The sequence below is a fragment of the Myripristis murdjan genome, chromosome 24, assembly GCF_902150065.1.
Source record: "Myripristis murdjan chromosome 24, fMyrMur1.1, whole genome shotgun sequence".
Lineage (NCBI taxonomy): Eukaryota > Metazoa > Chordata > Actinopteri > Holocentriformes > Holocentridae > Myripristis > Myripristis murdjan.
This window is the reverse complement of record NC_044003.1, coordinates 23,115,663-23,132,307: the sequence shown is the minus strand read 5'-3', so window position 1 is coordinate 23,132,307 and position 16,645 is coordinate 23,115,663. Positions and strand designations below refer to the sequence as shown.

The 16,645-nt window shown below is 42.5% G+C and overlaps 2 protein-coding genes across 4 annotated transcripts; one reads left to right on the top strand and one right to left on the bottom strand.

The window, feature by feature from the left end:
• Positions 1 to 36: 36 nt before the first annotated feature.
• Positions 37 to 5,947, bottom strand: wdcp (WD repeat and coiled coil containing). Of its 2 annotated transcripts, XM_030047573.1 has the most exons (4): positions 5,804 to 5,947; positions 3,078 to 5,016; positions 2,459 to 2,579; positions 37 to 1,359 (listed from the first exon to the last, which is right to left on the bottom strand). In XM_030047573.1, exons 2-4 carry the CDS (start codon positions 4,995 to 4,997, stop codon positions 1,103 to 1,105), a joined length of 2,298 nt encoding a protein of 765 aa, XP_029903433.1. In that variant the 5' UTR covers positions 4,998 to 5,016; positions 5,804 to 5,947; the 3' UTR covers positions 37 to 1,102. The 2 variants fall into 2 exon arrangements, with proteins under 2 accessions (XP_029903433.1, XP_029903432.1); XM_030047572.1 differs by lacking the exon at positions 5,804 to 5,947 and having other exon boundaries at positions 3,078 to 5,301.
• A 92-nt stretch (positions 5,948 to 6,039) lies between these two features.
• fkbp1b (FKBP prolyl isomerase 1B) lies at positions 6,040 to 16,608 on the top strand. Of its 2 annotated transcripts, none has more exons than XM_030047576.1 (4): positions 6,040 to 6,427; positions 7,170 to 7,217; positions 15,489 to 15,601; positions 15,726 to 16,608. In XM_030047576.1, exons 1-4 carry the CDS (start codon positions 6,391 to 6,393, stop codon positions 15,852 to 15,854), a joined length of 327 nt encoding a protein of 108 aa, XP_029903436.1. In that variant the 5' UTR covers positions 6,040 to 6,390; the 3' UTR covers positions 15,855 to 16,608. The 2 variants fall into 2 exon arrangements, with proteins under 2 accessions (XP_029903436.1, XP_029903438.1); XM_030047578.1 differs by lacking the exon at positions 6,040 to 6,427 and adding an exon at positions 6,900 to 7,019.
• The last annotated feature ends 37 nt before the right edge of the window (positions 16,609 to 16,645 follow it).

The window sequence follows — 16,645 nt, the reverse complement described above, 5'->3', positions numbered from 1 at the left end:
GAGACACAGCAGAATTCAATCATTCTCCATAACAGCCATACTTCTAAAAGCTGAGTTTATTTTTCACGAGTCCCTCCTCTCCAACACAACAAAATTCTTTGTGCGCTGAGGTTCAAAACACCAAACAATGTTGTGCAGTGTTGACAGGTTCCTCTTGAGTCTTGCTCCCTCTAGTGTTTGGCTGTACTGAAGAGTTTAATGACATTATGCCTCAGAGGGAAAAAAAATTCTTCTGCTGCTGTTTATTTGTAAAGATAAAACAGTATTTTAGAGGGTTGCGGAACAATGTCAAAATCAATGGGATTAACATGGACTATCGGCATAAGAGTGCTAAGGCAGTAACTCATATTGGTAAAATTAGATATAACTGCATTCACATTGATTCTAGAAGTACAGGGGTTTCTTCTGTGCACACAGCTGAAGATACCCCCATATTTAGCTTAAAACACATGTCCATTTTTCTCCAATGATTACAAATAAAACAAACACAAGCCAAACATTTACATCTCCAAAATACACTTTTTTACATGGGTTTATTTCTTACATAATGTAAGCGCAGCAGGACATAGGACTATCATTTTCAAATTGAAAACATGTCTTTAATCTCTGAATATGTTCAAAGCCAGTAGTGGAGAATCAGGGCAAAGCAGGAGGTGCTATGCGCCAATTCTCGATTGGGCCTTATAAACTGCATAACTGCTGTCATAAGTTTAAAAAAAAATGATGACAATAAAATTATTATTTCAGCCCATCATTATCATCATCATCATGGGTCTTTATAGATAAAGAAAAAGCATAGCCAAACATGCAGAGCTCATTGCTCAACTTTCTTTTACGTTTTTGAAAGCTTTTACATCAAAGCAGCTACATGTAAACATTGCATTTGAAAAGGCAGCCCTTTCAAAAGCGCAAAAGATTTCCAGTACAAAAATAAATCAAAGAGGCTTGTATTCATAACTGTTGTGCTTTGGTTATCTGCCACTGTGACTCTCTGCATGTCCAGATACTACTTCTGCTTTACTTGTCTTGATTCCAGTGAAATGTAGTTGGGAAATGGGCAGAAGACTGCATGAGTCCATATGCTGAGGCATGTGTTGGGGCACTATATGGAGGCTTCAGTGGTTGTGTTGGGGCTTACGACTGTGCTGGGGCTTACGACTGTGCTGGGGCTTACGACTGTGCTGGGGCTGTGGCTGAGGATGTGGCTGGGGCTGGGGGTCAGAGCGCAGGAGCCGTCTGGACTCCTGGGCCGCAGGGCTGTTTTCCTCATCCCGTTCCGCACTGTGAGTTCCTCTTTGGCCTTGAATGTTAGAGGTACAAAGCCATCTGCATCTGCCACCAGCACAATCCACAATGGGCCTGGAGAGAAAGAAAGAGAGACTGTTGGCTCAACATAATTTATATACATCTGAGCTGTTTAATCAGGGAAGATGGGACTCATGTCAGTGAGATAAACTGTAAACCACTGAAAAATGTTTGTGTTGTAGTCTTCAATTCATAAGCTCATCCATTAATCTAGTCAGCACTATGAGTTTCATCAGTGTTTAGCATAAACAAAACCGGAACAAATTTCTGTGGTAATGTTATTGTTTTCATCTTGGCTGTGAGTGTCTCAGTAGACTCACATCAGCAGCAGCAACAAAACCACTGTGCACATAGAGGGCTACTAAGCTGCTTCTCCTTAAAACCTCGTAATCTCAACTAGGCTTTTAATCGCTTCCAATTATAGCTTACGCACGTAAACAGAGGCTTGATGCTAAATTACGTTATCTAAAATTTTACAATCAAATAGGAACCTCTTTTGAGCAGTTGAAAATATAGAAGGGCTAGAATAATGGCCCCTGAATTCAGTCCCAGTAATGTACATTACCTGTACATTACCCCATATGCTTAATATGCTTATCTGATCACCTCCACGTGGCACCGGAGGGAAACCCACAACTCATGCTGGCTGAAAATACACACGGGGAGAAACTTTCTTGCAAGGTCTACCAGAGGTTTCCTCAAAGAAGCGTTCATTCAACCCTACATGCTCTGTGTCACAAGGTGGTTCAGCCTCAGAGCAATTACACACAAGAGTTTGAAGATGCTGCTGATTTGTTGCTTCAGCAAAGCTACTCTAGGGGCTTACTATGGGGCTTAAAACACCTTGCAGAGCAATTTAATCTTTAAAATCACTCAGCAAACATTAAACAAACCAATCAGGTTGTCTTGATCTGAACCCTGAGGTATGTGACCAGTGCTGGTCCCAGAAGTCTTTACATTGCACCCCGTCATATTTGTATGACTCAGACATCAAAGCAGAGGAAAAAGTAGAACCCATGGTGTGAATCTCAACTGATAGCACCATATATGTCCACTGAGCTGTGCTGTGTACATCATACAAAAATGCAATCAAAACCCCTAACAAAAAAACTTGACTTACATGTGTATCCTCAACATAAGGGGCTGCACTTACCATACATCATCTCCACGATGGTGAGGCTGAAGAGGTCCTGGAGGACCCGCAGACACAGCTTCCCATCACACAGCAGCACTGGCCTCCTCTCATCAATGAACACATTCTCTGACAACTGCCTCTGCATATGTACAAACAGAAAAAGTGAAAAAAAAACATTTGAATAGGGAACGAGAGGAGAAACAGTCACTACCAGAGATGAATTCTGCTTGAAATAATGTTTAATGACCACTTTCGATTTGATTCCGAAAAAGCAAATATTCAAAGGAGGCAGGGTTTACATCATTCTAATGAGTTTCTTATTTTTATACTTGTGAACCGGTCATTTCATACTATCATGTCTGTCTTCCTATGGATTTCTTATAGTGCACATGTAATTAGTTCCAAAGCACTCATTAAATTATTACTTCGGAGTCATACATATTAGACAGTGAGGTCTTTCTGTTGCCTGATCCTTTGAGTAAACATTAGAGCCAGTTAGGTTGTTTAAGAATTTGATGCTTATTTTTGGGCAGTTATTATCCCTGCATAGTTTATCATATACAAACAAAACACACTGTTCACTACTTTATTTAAAACAAGCTAACTGAGAGGGCACATATTTTGAGTATAACCATACCTGACATGTGACATTGACATAAGGGGGATCACAGGCATTGGGGTAGACGCCGACAGCCTTCTTCCCGTTCTGGGTATAATCTTTGATTTCGTTCAGGCACTGCTGCACATCTGCAAAACGAGTAAAAAGCTTCTCCATGCTCTGAATCAGCTGCTCCCGTGAGCGGTCCTTGGCAAAACCAGAGTTCTTGTCGAGCAGAGGCAGCGTGGACTCTGTGTGGACTTTGTCCGCTGGCTCATGCCGAGGGGAACTGGCTCGGCTGGAATCTCTGCTGACATGGCCGGCCACCGCAAGGCTGGCAATGCGATTGATGTGGTCCATGTCGAAATTCTCAACCGTGATGGAGGAGGCACTGGAGGTAGGTCTGTCTGATGCACGATCAGAGAAATCCACTGAGCTGGTGACAGGGCTGGGCTCACTGCTCCTCACCTCCTCCACCAGCCTGCGCCTGCTGCCTGGGGAGCGAACTACTCCTCCTCCAGGCAGCATCAAGTCCTTTATCCCCACACGCTCCCTGTCATCCTTGGACAGGTGCTCTGAGTGCCTTCTAATCCCTGCATGGAAATTAGAGTTGGATCCAGGACTGCAAGGAGAGGAAGGTGACGTTAAGGGGGTCTCTCCATCGTACGTAAGCTCTTTGGTCATGAGTCGGAGAATGTATTTATCTGTGTTGGACGATGGGAGGAAAGCAGGGTCATTGGTCTTCTGTCTGCCCACCATCAACAGCAACAACTTGTCGTTTAGGAAGCATATCCCTTTGGGCCTCTCGTTCTTCTGCAGAGAGATCTGCTGGATGTTTGGCATGGCTGCGGCTGTGATGCAGTACACCAGCACCATGTTGCAGGTATTGGAAGCTACAGCAACTGTGGAAGCATGGGGATCAAAGGCCACAATGTCTGGGACCAGGATCCCAGGGATACTCACTTTACGGGTGGTGGTGACCTTGCGTTCGTAGGTAACCAGGATGAGGTGGGAGAAGTCCTGGCCAGAGCCTGTCAGAGTGTCCCGGCGGCGGAGGTGGATGAGGGGGCTGGGATCAGAACGACGATGCCTCGCAAGGACATGGGTAAGATCTATTGGGCCTGAGCCTGAGACATTCCACTTCTCAGATTCAAATGACCTCCTTCTAGAATCCACAGAGCTGTTGTCATCTGACACAACCATATGCGTGCCCTGACCATGTCCTGACTCTGGCTCAGTGGGTATATCAAAAGCTATTCCTGCATTCAGCCCACAGATTTTATCCAGAGGCAGCTCTGTAGCCACAGCTACCTGAGCCTCCCCCGTGGTCTCAATGGCACAGATGTAGCCTCCCACATCAAAGATGGGGCAAAAGGAGCAGGCAACCAGAGTCTTCTGGATGTCATTCCAGATGTAAGAGTGTAGAGCACTACCAATGGCCACCACCAGTCGTGTTCCGTCCTTAGTCCAGCAGGCACAGTGGATTAGCCCACTACCTTTAATGTCTGCTTTGACTCTCCTGTTGTCCACCCTAACAGAGAATAACACAGAGGTATCCTTTTTGGTCAGCACAGCCAGGACGTCCATTCTAGGATGCCAGACACAGCCTTGGGAGAGCAGGGGAAAAGGCTCGCTCATCTCACAGGTCTGAGTGCACAGCAGTTTGTTCTGCTCAAGAGTACTGAGCTGCAGCTGCCAAACAGTGATGTGTTTCTTGTGCTGAACAGCCAGCAAGGCAGGAGACCCAGAACAGCAAAGCGGACCCCAGTAGAGCCCAAAGACGTGCTCAAACTGCCCAATGACATTGGTGTCTCCAAACTTCACCTCGCTATTGATGCAGTAGAGAGATGTTAGGCAGACCTGTTTGCCGTCAGTCCATGCTAGACCGTGCACTGGGTGGATGGCTTGGTGTAGAGTGTTGAGACCTGTCCTCAGCAGCTTCGCCTTGCCGAGATCCATCCTGACAGGTATGAGGAGGCTTGTTCGGAGAGGAAGGAAGAAATATCACTCAAAAAGACAGCATTGATGACAGAGACGGTATCTAATGTGACATGGGTCTAGTGCACAAGAGTAGTTATTGCTACCTACACAGACTAAGAATAGGAAAAGCCTCTCCTGTGTCTCCTTCCAAGTACATGTCTTAATCCCATCTTCCTGAGCTGAGGCAATGGTGACGAAGGCTTATAGCTGCTTACGCCTGAATGACCTTTGTAACACAGACCCTGCTATACTCAGGGCAATACCATATACTTTAAGTAGATATGTCTCATCGTCCCAGCACTGACTCTTAGAAGATAAGCTGAAATTTTCATGACTGCAGGGGGGACCGCAGTGGATGACTGGAGCAGCAAACAGAGATATACAAATATATAAAATTCAAAATGATATCAATAGAACTTAAAATGACAAAAAATACCAAAATAAGAGGGAGGGATTTGAGAATATGAAGGGAAATATTGGAATATATAGCATATATGATGTACGAATCGGTCTATCTTGTTCATAATAGTCCTAAGGGGTCCACAGATGGCCATGACAAGTAGTCACGATTTAGCAAAAAAAAAGTCTACAAGCAACTAACTTATACATCCAGCTGTAAAATACTAACATGCTGGGTTTAAAATGCGTCTCCCCTACCATATTAAGACTAGCAATTCAAGCTCAAGGAAGGACGTGACACGCATTTACTTCTATTTTATTATGACAATTAACTTTAGCGTACGAAATTTCTCAAGCATGTAATTTTACTCCGAGCATAACATTACCTTATAAACCTCAGGGCATTTCCAGAGGATTCCAGGTAACACTGTCGAGTGAAACTGCAAATTTCCCACTTTTAATTCACGTTTTCCCGGTTGATAATGTGCATTCAATATGACCCGGAAATGCACTAAAAAGAAACTCCAAGTGAATCATCGGATTTGTAGTTCAATTTGAATCGACGTAATTTTAGCTTTGCGCACACGAGGGCGCTGTCTGCGTGCTCCCCTTTCGCTCTACACAGCTTTAGACTATTAAACCGAGCTAAACTTTTAATGTTGCCAAAAACAATTAAAATGACGCAATGTTTTGCTTTGTGTAGCTATTTTTTAATGTTAAACTCAGATGCACTGCGTTTTAAAAAGCTAAGCGAGGCTGAAGACGATGTAGGTGGGGGTAGTGGTGCATCTCGAGCCTGACATCTCTGCATGTGCGAGAAAATATCTTGGATGATACTGTGTACTGTAGTGGTCGGTAGTGGTCGGTCAATGCATGATTCCGCCGTTGTAGTCTGCTCCGTAGCGGCAAAACAGATATTGAACGAGCTCTTTAGGCCGTATGTTTTAGAGGTGATATTTTAAATAGTGCGATAATGGGTGTGGAACTCGAAACAATATCTCCCGGGGATGGTAAGTTGGCTGATTTGGCTTGTGTGCTTTGCGGTGTGGGGTTCGGTTGCGCCCCAGCATGCTAATCAAACCGCGGTAGCGGTAATACTGTACATGCCGCAGCGCTGCTCCGGAGACGTAACGTTAATTCGTTAGCGCTACTTTATTTCACTTGGCATTATAGTAACGCGCCGTAACGCGCGAAGTGTAATTTGGATACATTTTGTTTCTTTGTTTCTTCACGGTAACGGCTGTGCGGCATCGTTCTAGAACTCTCCATACTACTACTTGTGATTGTCAGTGGGTCTGCTTGGCTCGTGCATGATGCCGCTTTAAAATTGAGAAGTGTCTCGTGAGGAAATTGAGATTTTACTGAAGGGCGACTTTTAACTAGACTCCAAGCAGGCACACACACACACACACACACACACACACACACACACACACACACACACACACACACACACACACACTATCTCTCACTGTCTGTCTCTCTGCAGTTTAGGGGAATTATATTGTCCTCAATACTAGGCTGAAAAACAAAGGTTAACTGGCTAAAGTTTCTATATGAGGATATTCACACCTCAAAGGCTCACATGTCTGCAGGTCTAAGGTACTGTACAGGCATAAGGAGGATTTAGCATTCTTGCCAGGAGCACCTCGACTTGATCCAGTCATTGTTAATCTATGAGATTAGCGTGACTGCCTCTGGGATGTACAAACACACTGATGCATGTTATTTTTCTCTCTCTTCTCTCAACAGGAAGAACATTTCCAAAGAAGGGCCAGACATGTGTTGTGCATTACATAGGTAACTGACTTTTGCAGATGGTTTGCTTTCGGCAGTAACAAAGTCAGACATCTTTCCTGTCTGCCGGTTGAAAGAGGAAATTTGCCCCCTGTTTTTTCCCCCTCTTCTGTTTTCTTTTTAGCAATATCTGGGTTTCACAGTGGCTCAAAGTTGGTAGGGTCTACACGCATGCATGCACATACAAATCGGTTTTTCCCCTATGGTTTGAAACATTAGCAGAGCTGCCACCCCACGCAGAAAAATTCAGTTAGTTTTGTTTTTGATTTACGTGTCACATAAGTGGTTTTTCCAACTAACCATGCAGTAAATCTAATGAGAAGCAACCACATGCCTGCACATACACAAACACACGCATGCACATACACACACTTGCCCACTGTTTCTGCCTGTTTATCTCCTGTCAGATTGCAAAATTTTAGAGGTGGGGCAGTAAGAAGCAGAGCCATTTGGGAATAAATCTGGGTTATTCTGTGCCCCAGGGTTGGGAGTCCAGACAACTAGGTCAGACAGAAAGTAAACAAAACCTAGGTTACATGTCATCAGTCTGTCTGAGCATCATGGGGGTTATTGCATGAGTAAAAGTAGTTAGATTGCATGCTTGGCAGTGCCTTTGTAGTATCTCCTTCTTATTTAAGTGTGTGAGTGAAGAATTTGATGGTGCACACAGGCATGTGTATATGCACATTTCTTTTACTCAATGCTTTCCTTCTTTCACAACAGTTTCCTCTTGTCTCTAGTGTTATTATAATCTGCTGTTTACTATAATAGTCTCCCTCATGTTAAAAGTTGTGTTTATATGCTTGTTTGTTGTTAAACCATGGGAATGACATGTTGATTGCTTAGCTGAACTGAACCACTCATAGCCATAATATTAGATTTAATATGAGCTAGCTTTGCAGAGCTAATTGACGGGCATGTGTGATTAATGGCATAGACACAGGCCAAGCTGTTTCTCTGGATACCGTGTTATATTGTTCAGCTTCTTTGGGACAGTCAAACACATAATCAAATTTCTCTATGGGGCTGATTCCTGTAGAGATGATTTACTGCAATTGGAAATTACATTATCCATGCATGTGAAACTGCTCCACTGAGATGCAACCTAGACTCCAGCCTTTGATCTCAAGGTTTAGGTTTGTAGCTAGCACCTCTGGCTCATTGATAGTTTGATAGATGTTTTCAGACTTTTATAGAGTCACAGACAGGTGGGGAAATACTGACCACTGCTGAGATGCTGGTAAGAGTTTTTACCCCACCAGCTGTACCGCCAGTTTTTACTTTTTAACTCTAATAACACACTTGTCTGTTAAAACAGTCACTGAATTTACATGCCCCTGAGTGTTTGCATTATTCTCCATGCACAGGCAGTTATGTTATTTCTCAAATGCTATGGAAATTAAAAAGTCATTTTCCATAATTGGGCTAAGGAACTAATAGAAGTCTTGTTAATACAGGTAGATTTCTGCTGGAGGAACTCCAAAAGTAGTTGATAAATGTTAGAATTCACTAGTGCCCCACCACCCCACAACCCCTGGATTGGACTTCTTTTGGACACACTTCTTGTTTTTCTGCCTCTGACTTTCCTGTTATCTATTGTTGTACTCCTATCGGTTCATGCTCTTTGTTGTTGTTTTGGTCACATCCTGAGTGGCCTGGCCTTGGCTGCTGTGTCCCTGGTAGAGACTTGTTAAACACCAGGCTGTGCTAGAGCCGGGGGAAGCAGCTTGTGTGGTTGTGGGGATGCTGGTAGTTTCAATGATGTAGAGCTAATACAGACAGAAGGAAGCTGGTCTGCTCTGTCTGATTCTGTCTCTCTTTTCCACTTGATTCATTGTCCCCATGAGTTCTCGTAATATTCTTGGTAGTGACGTGTCATACAAAATACAGAGTTAAGCAGAAGCAAAGACTGTGCATACAAGACACAGTGGGCTATTAATATATTGCTGTATGAGTTGGAGAAATCTGTTTGCAGTGTACATAAAAAATGTGTACATGGGAACCATAGAGCTATACACATCAGACGGTATGAAAATGATGCTGTACTATTGAGCTCATTGCAGGGGGATCTTTGCTGATAGCATGTGGATTTTGTATATACCACCATACATGCCTCGATGTAAACATTGCCTCTCTGGTTGCACAGAGCCTACATTATTTTCTAAGTGGAAGACTGAGCCCGTTGTAGTTTGATGACATTCGTAAACAAGTCATAAATCACACTGATGTAAAATAGTATCTTATTTTGATAGACCATTCTTAAAACATTCTTATTTTATATTTTTGTATATGATAATCTGTTGTGGCAGTAGTAGTCAGCAGGTTTTGACATTACTTGCATTACTTGAGTGTAGTCACCACTGCCATATGGACTCTTTTTTTTTTTCTTCCCAGTCCTCCTTACTGATAGGTTCCAACAGGCAAAACATGATCCTAGAACACAGAAGAAACAAGAAGAGTGCACTCAGCAGAGTGCAGATCTCTGTCAGGTGTAACTCTCCTCCCGAGTAAAACTCAGCAGAGACTCAGCAGCCACTTGAACTGTCTTTTCAAATTCGCTTTTCAAATTGCAAATTAAATTACTGTGTGGTTCAAATATAATACACCACAGTATAGAAGATAATAGAAGATATACCACCAAACTCCCAAAGTCTCTCGAGTGTAGCTTTTTCTTGTTATCTTTGTATCTGTTTCACTTTATTAAACACACTGTAATAGTGATCAGGAACCTATGGCTCATGAGCCATTTTTGGCTTTTTGCCAGAAGTCATGGCTTTCGATTGAAACCACGTTCCAAAAAGAGTACAAATTAAAATAGCAAAATTTAAAGTTACTGATAAAGTTTCTCTCTCTCTCTCTCTCTCTCTCTCTCTCTCTCTCACACTCACACACACATACAGCCCACTTGGTGTGTCAGACATGTCCCGCCCCAACTCTCTCTGTCTCTGTCCCTGTGTGTCTACTCTGTGTTCTGTTGATTTTATTTGTTAGTATGTTTTATAAACTCGCCCAAAAATACAGTGCATAGCCTGGATTTTTTTTCACCCGTGATTAGAGTAAACATGGCCACAATAGAAAACAAAAAATATTCGGCTCCTAGACAGTAGTATGCAAACAGAGGGAGAGAGCAGTGGTGGTTGTGTTAGTTAGTTAGTGAATGAAGAGAGAGTGCGGAAGTAGTAAGAATAAACATTTTTCAAAGTTTTTTAAATCATTGCAACCACCAGAGCTTCTTCATGCTACAGCCATAACTGGACAAAAAAAAGTTTAGGCTAATAGGCCCATCAATATACAAGATTAGCTGTGTACAGACACACACACAGACACACAAATGCATGATTCCCCTTAGGCTGCCGCCTGGCAGAGATAATAATTTTCTATTTTGGTTAATCCCCTTTAATTGGTATTGGCAACCAGTGTTGGTTACTTGCCCAGGAATTAGTATGAAAGCTCATGTACTGAAAATTATATATGTCGCACCTGTACTTCAGGTCTATGTTGTATTGATTTAGACATTTTTGTTTTGCTCAAAACCACAAAGACAAGTAGGACTGAAACTGATAATTACACAAGACTGGCAACAGAGTTTAGCTGTAGATTTGGGACTTAAGCCTGTCCAGTCCTAAATCATCCAACTGGCTGTGAGTGCAGTATCCCGCAGTGTGCCCTGCTTCAAAGCCGTATTAGGCTTATAGATAGAAGAGGGAAAATAAACAGCATAGCAGGATTTGAACTCACAATGTTTTCACCACATTGCAGATGAACATTATTTGGTGTACACTCACTCCCACACACATTTGACACCCTACTCTGCCCCCTTTTGATCTTCACTTTCACTACTGGGATTCTAAGCATGTAGACACATACAAATGTGCACAAACCTGTGTGTGTTAGCGCACACAGACGTACACACAGATGTGTGGTGACCTTGGAGATATAGGAGCCCTCTTGGACGCTGGTAAGAGTGTTGCATCTTCTGTGGCTTCCCAAAATAGCCCAAGGGTTGTAACCATGAAACCAGGGAGGGCCCCAGTGTTAACCAAACTGGCAGGACAAATGAATTAGTAAATGCCTTTGTGTCTTTCTCTTTTATTCTCTTTCTTTCTCCTGTATTCCCTGCAATTCTCTGCCTGATTGTGAGTCTATTCATAGAGCAGCAGTCAGCTAGTAAGGGTCTTGTTCTGCAGCATGTCTCTTAACAATGCAACCAGTGTTAAGAGGACAGGCACCCTGGTGTTGGAAGAAACCTCAATAGCAATCCATGCTCAAAGAAGGATGAAATGTGTTATCATTTCACTGTTGGATCATTGAGCATACCATAGCATTGCTGGCCTTGCTGTGCTTTCACAAAGTTAAACACATATACACTGGGAGCCTGCCCAGTGCAATGACAGATTTATTGGCCAGTGAGCGGCTTGAAATATTTTGGAGAATACTACATATTATTAGTGTCAAGTGTCCAGACTTTCTCATCCACGCTGCTCAGTAGAGCCGGAGACCATGCAGTCACAAACTCTAAAACATGTCTAAAATTCAGGCCATCACCGAAAAAGAAAGCATAATTAAATCCTGTATGGATCATAATCTAGAAAACCAGGCCTTGTGACATTTCGTGATTGATGGAGTCAGACTCTGGGTTATGATAACAGAGGGCATTGTAGGTTTACAGTAACAAGATGAATGAGCGTTGTGAGCAGCAGGCATACTGGAACTCGGGTGATATGATGTCATATCCAAAAAGAGACGTCATTCCTTACCATGTTTGAGCTCCCCTCTTCACCATGAAACGTGCTGAAATGGAAACCTAGTGGCACAGAAATAGACTGAAACACCAGAAGGTTATTTATGAGATGGCAAACTCTCTCCTTTCAGGGGAGAAAGCTGTGATTGAGTGCTGTGGGAAGTGGCATTCAATTATCCATGCCCCCCCAACACCCTTAAAAAAAAATTCCAAGTAATTCTTTGGGAAGAAGGGAAAAGTGACAGATTTTGTTCTTGCAAAATTATTTCTTGGTCAGCCAGGTAAAGGAGAACCATGAGGTCTATTTCCTTTCAAGAGGTTGTGGTCCAAACCTCTTCCCTGTATTCAGACTCTAATGCATTTAGTTGGCTTGTAAAAATATAAGCTTTACAATTGTTGTGTATACAAGAATCTTGTTAAAATATTTCCCTCATGCCTTGCTATCCATTGCTCTGCTAAGATGTGGCCTACAGGTGTCTATAGATGTCTTTTTTAAAGTCCACATTTCTTCACGTTTTCTTCACATTTTTATGTAAATCATAGTGCCTACCTAGCCAAATAATCCCATGGTTATTTGCAGGCTTTGACTGTATTCATTGCACTAGCAATATACAGTATCTGTGCAACTGACTGTCTTGGTTGGATGAAAACACCCCTGATTAGGCATTTCATGCACTCCCACGTTGCTGTGTTTGATATACAGTATGAATGAAACACGACAAGTTTGTCTTTTATCCGTTGACACACGCATGCTTGCAGTTGTGAAATGTGCCAACATGTATGTAGGAGCGTGCCGTAGATCGCTTTACGTGCTCTATCTCATTTCATCCAGACTTGGGCTGAAGAAGCTGTTGAGCTGGCAGCCAGCCTAGACAGGGGCTGAGAGAGGATACAGTAAAGGGAGTAAAAATAACCCCAACCCTGTGCACTGCAGCGTTTTGCAAATCCAGCCAGAGCGCTACCAAGCTGAACACTCTCATGCCACTCAGGAGAGAGTCTGGGAGTAAGCCGCAGGAAGAGAAGGGTCCTTTTACATTTCCACTGAGACCCCACCCCTGCTTGGCTGCCAAAAGAATGATAACAGAGTAGTGCTGCAAGTGGGGTAGTGGTTGGACTGGATACTTTTTATTGGCTATGCGTTGCTTTCTTCTAAAGCATAGTCTCATCAAAGATAACAATATGTGAAAGATGTAGCTTAGTACTCAGCTTGCTGATGTACACTTCAGAAAGAAAGAAATGAGGGCAACACATAGTCCCTCACATGGGGTTGATCTACTATCCAAATCATGCTGTAGCTTATTAAAACATTTAGGTACTGGGATTTTGGCCTGAATTTGACCATTGTGCCAGTGTGATTTTTTTTTTTTTTTTTTTTTTTAAAGCCGTGGGAAAGTAGTACCAGGTGGTATTTGGTTTAGAGCATGCACTTGCTGACTCCAGGCTTGGACTGAGCCCAGCTCACTGATATCTGGGCTACAGTGATTCTGGGAAGCAGTGGACCTGCTAAGTTTAGGGGGAGTGAAACGGGAGACATTGTACAGTACCACGAGTCATCTGACAAGACACACCAGCCACCGTCTCTAAACTTGAGTTAACATGCAAACTTAATTGCCAGCTTTTCACACTTTTTCAATAATGTTGGGGATGATAAATCAAGGGACTGTCACAGGGACAACCTGCAAACATAGAGTGGGCATTGTGGAATATTTTTAACAAAACCCCTCTTTGACTCCCTGCAAGACTGTGATCTTAACTAGGGGTCCACAGCTTGTAATGCATAGTAGGTCTTTTTTTCACAGCCGTTTTGACATCAAGTAGCAGGCTAAACACTAAGTTGTTACTAATTAATTAAAGTTCCATTCCATTTAGGTCTGACAGGGCCAGCACCCTGGTCTTGTGCATGCTGGCTCACTGAAAAGGCCCTTGTACACTTGCAGTGTAACAGAACCGTAATTAATGTCATTACTAACACTTGTGTTTACCCTTCAATTTCATGTCAACACAGCCATGGGGAAAAGGTCTATTGTTTGATTGATTTGAGTTTCCACAATTAGTAATTGTAAAATTGCAAAAAAAGAAACATTTCACTTGACTCATAATACCATTTTAAAATAAAGAGGCTGCTGAAATGAGGTACAGAAAAATGTAACAAAACAGTCTGTTCCCTAGATTGAGGCTGTTAATCAGGATTATTAATCATGTGTACAGTATATTGTTAAATACTTTGGATTATAGTTTTAGCTGTGATTATGCAGATGTACTCAAAACTGAGAACACTTTTAGGCTTTTTGGCTTTTTGTCATCAAATAAAAGTAGAGGGAAAGGGTGAAGAAAGATCACAGATAAATAATCAGTGACATGCATCAAAAATTAATTTGACTCATGACATAGTGATTATATACTATGCGTAGTAGTTCATTGGTACCCTGTGTTTGTGTAAATATGAGGAAAGAAAAAACTCGGGTGTTGTTACTCTCATGTCATAATTCATTTCACTTCCTTGTAGTACTTTGGGATATGTAACACTAGATGTCATGGCAGTGGCCACTTGCAAGACTCAAGGGAGGGAAAGAATATTTGAAACGCAACACGCTTTTCCTTAAGCAGGGGCAGTAATATTTACTGCTACTAATGACTACAAAGAGGGATGACTGACAATATATCCCTGACCAAGCTCTCTGAATATTGATTGTTTACTTTCTTGCCTTGGTCAGCGTTGCACAGGAAATTTAAGATGATTACAATTCTTTCTGTACAAAGTACACTTCTTAAATTTATGTTGTTGCTCCCTTGGCTTTTGAAGTGTCAGTTTCAAAAAGTTCACCTGAGTTATCTGAGCTACATCATGACACTTAAGGTGGCAGCAGGCATTCCCCTCAGGAGACTTGCGTGAGGGAGAGTCGATGAAGGCATGTTAAAATGACTAATGAAATGGGGCCAGTGTCTCTCTATGCCTTTGGAAGTGTTTAATGGGCCTAATGTTATTATCATGCCTGAATGGTCAGTGCTCTGAAGGAACACAGTCCTGCACTGCGCTGTGCTGCCTCTGTTCTCCTCTTCTCCCTGTGGTCTAGAAACAGGCAAGCAATGGCCTACTTAACTTTAAAAATATTCCACTGAACCAGGCCAACACTTCCTGCTTCAGATTCTCTTTGTTCGTTTGGATAATTGAAACAAACCCAAAATCTTGATAAGAAGCCCCTAATAGAATGAGGCGTCTTTTAGGAGCCAACCTGGCGCTGTTGAAAGCTGCCCGCCTCTAGCCTTTAATCTTGAAATACGTCATTCCAAAACATTTGAGTTATTGAAGGAAAGGCCTGCACAGACATGGCGTCAGCATAGTCCTCTGTAACAATGTTGTGTTCATTTGGGTAAGGTAATTAAAGTAGTTGCAACAGTTCACCACTCAGATAGAAAAAAATGGCTATAAAGCAATATGCTTTGAGTCTGTGTTTTGTGTGAGACTACAAAACAAGGGCTGTTTCTCTGCCAAGTGCTTCCCTTTGAACTTTTATGTGGTTTCCCTTTGACAGGCATGCTCCAGAATGGGAAGAAGTTTGATTCCTCTCGAGACAGAAACAAGCCCTTCAAGTTCAAAATTGGACGGATGGAAGTGATCAAGGGCTGGGAGGAAGGAATAGCAAAGGTAAGAGAGGAAAGTGAAAAGAAGGCCATTCACCTAAACTACATCAGTTATTTTTAAGCATTATTTAAGAAAAGCACATGATAAGCATACTCTGTCCTGTTCTCATTTCCTCCTGCCCATCAAGATGAGCCTGGGCCAGAGAGCAAAGCTCACCTGCACGCCGGACATGGCTTACGGAGCGACAGGCCACCCTGGGGTCATCCCCCCAAACGCCACACTTGTATTTGACGTGGAGCTCCTAAAGCTGGAGTGAACACCGGGATGAAAGGTCAAAGGTTCAACGTTTATGAGGCTGCATTTGCCACAACCTTTTTTCACAGGGAGACCATGCTGGCTGCTGCCTCCCACCATCCAGCTACAGTTCTTCCCTTTGATTTTATACCATCTTGTTCAGTTCAACATTTAAAGTATCTATTGCTGCTTTGTTGCCAACTCGTCATATTAGATACTGCAAGAAGGTCTTCACAGCTCTTATTGCAAGACCTTTTCACACAAACACACACACGCACACACACACACACACACACACACACACGCACACACACACCACAGTTTAGTTTCTTTGTCTCAGTGTTTGTCAATTGGTTTACCCACACGTTTTCTTTTTTATTACTTCATTTGGAGGTTGTAAATTTTGTTGAATCAAAAAGAAATCAGATAGCTGATGAAAGCTGTACTACATTGTAATCAAAACATACTGCCTTACAGTTTTAAAAACAGAGGAAGGGTACATGTTGAACGTACAATACTTCTGCTCTGTGTGTTAACTGGGCATTAACAACCACTGTCTGCATTGCCACTTTGATAAATAAAGGTTTGTCCTGCTGAATGCTATGAATGATGTTGCTGTGTTTAGTATATTTTGTATCCCTCATAAACATTTGCTGCACGTGTCCCGCAGAGAGAATCCCAATCCAATACTGTACAGAACTCTTTAAGAGCCATGGCTACAATGACCGTTTTATCAATCAACTCTTAATAAAAATTGCGTGTACTATGTTGAGAAATTGCGTTTGTGTATCGTTTATGTGTGTGTGTGTGTGT

What these genes read in the sequence shown, in the direction of transcription:
- wdcp (XM_030047573.1), bottom strand. Translation starts at nt 4,997, where the DNA reads ATGGATCTCGGCAAGGCGAAGCTGCTGAGGACAGGTCTCAACACTCTA. An exon ending in ATGTCAATGTCACATGTCAG is followed by an intron (nt 2,580 to 3,077) that starts GTATGGTTATAC and finishes GTACATATGCAG; the next exon opens with AGGCAGTTGTCAGAGAATGT. An exon ending in CATCGTGGAGATGATGTATG is followed by an intron (nt 1,360 to 2,458) that starts GTAAGTGCAGCC and finishes CTTTCTCTCCAG; the next exon opens with GCCCATTGTGGATTGTGCTG.
- fkbp1b (XM_030047576.1), top strand. Translation starts at nt 6,391, where the DNA reads ATGGGTGTGGAACTCGAAACAATATCTCCCGGGGATG. An exon ending in AACAATATCTCCCGGGGATG is followed by an intron (nt 6,428 to 7,169) that starts GTAAGTTGGCTG and finishes TTCTCTCAACAG; the next exon opens with GAAGAACATTTCCAAAGAAG. An exon ending in ATGTGTTGTGCATTACATAG is followed by an intron (nt 7,218 to 15,488) that starts GTAACTGACTTT and finishes TCCCTTTGACAG; the next exon opens with GCATGCTCCAGAATGGGAAG.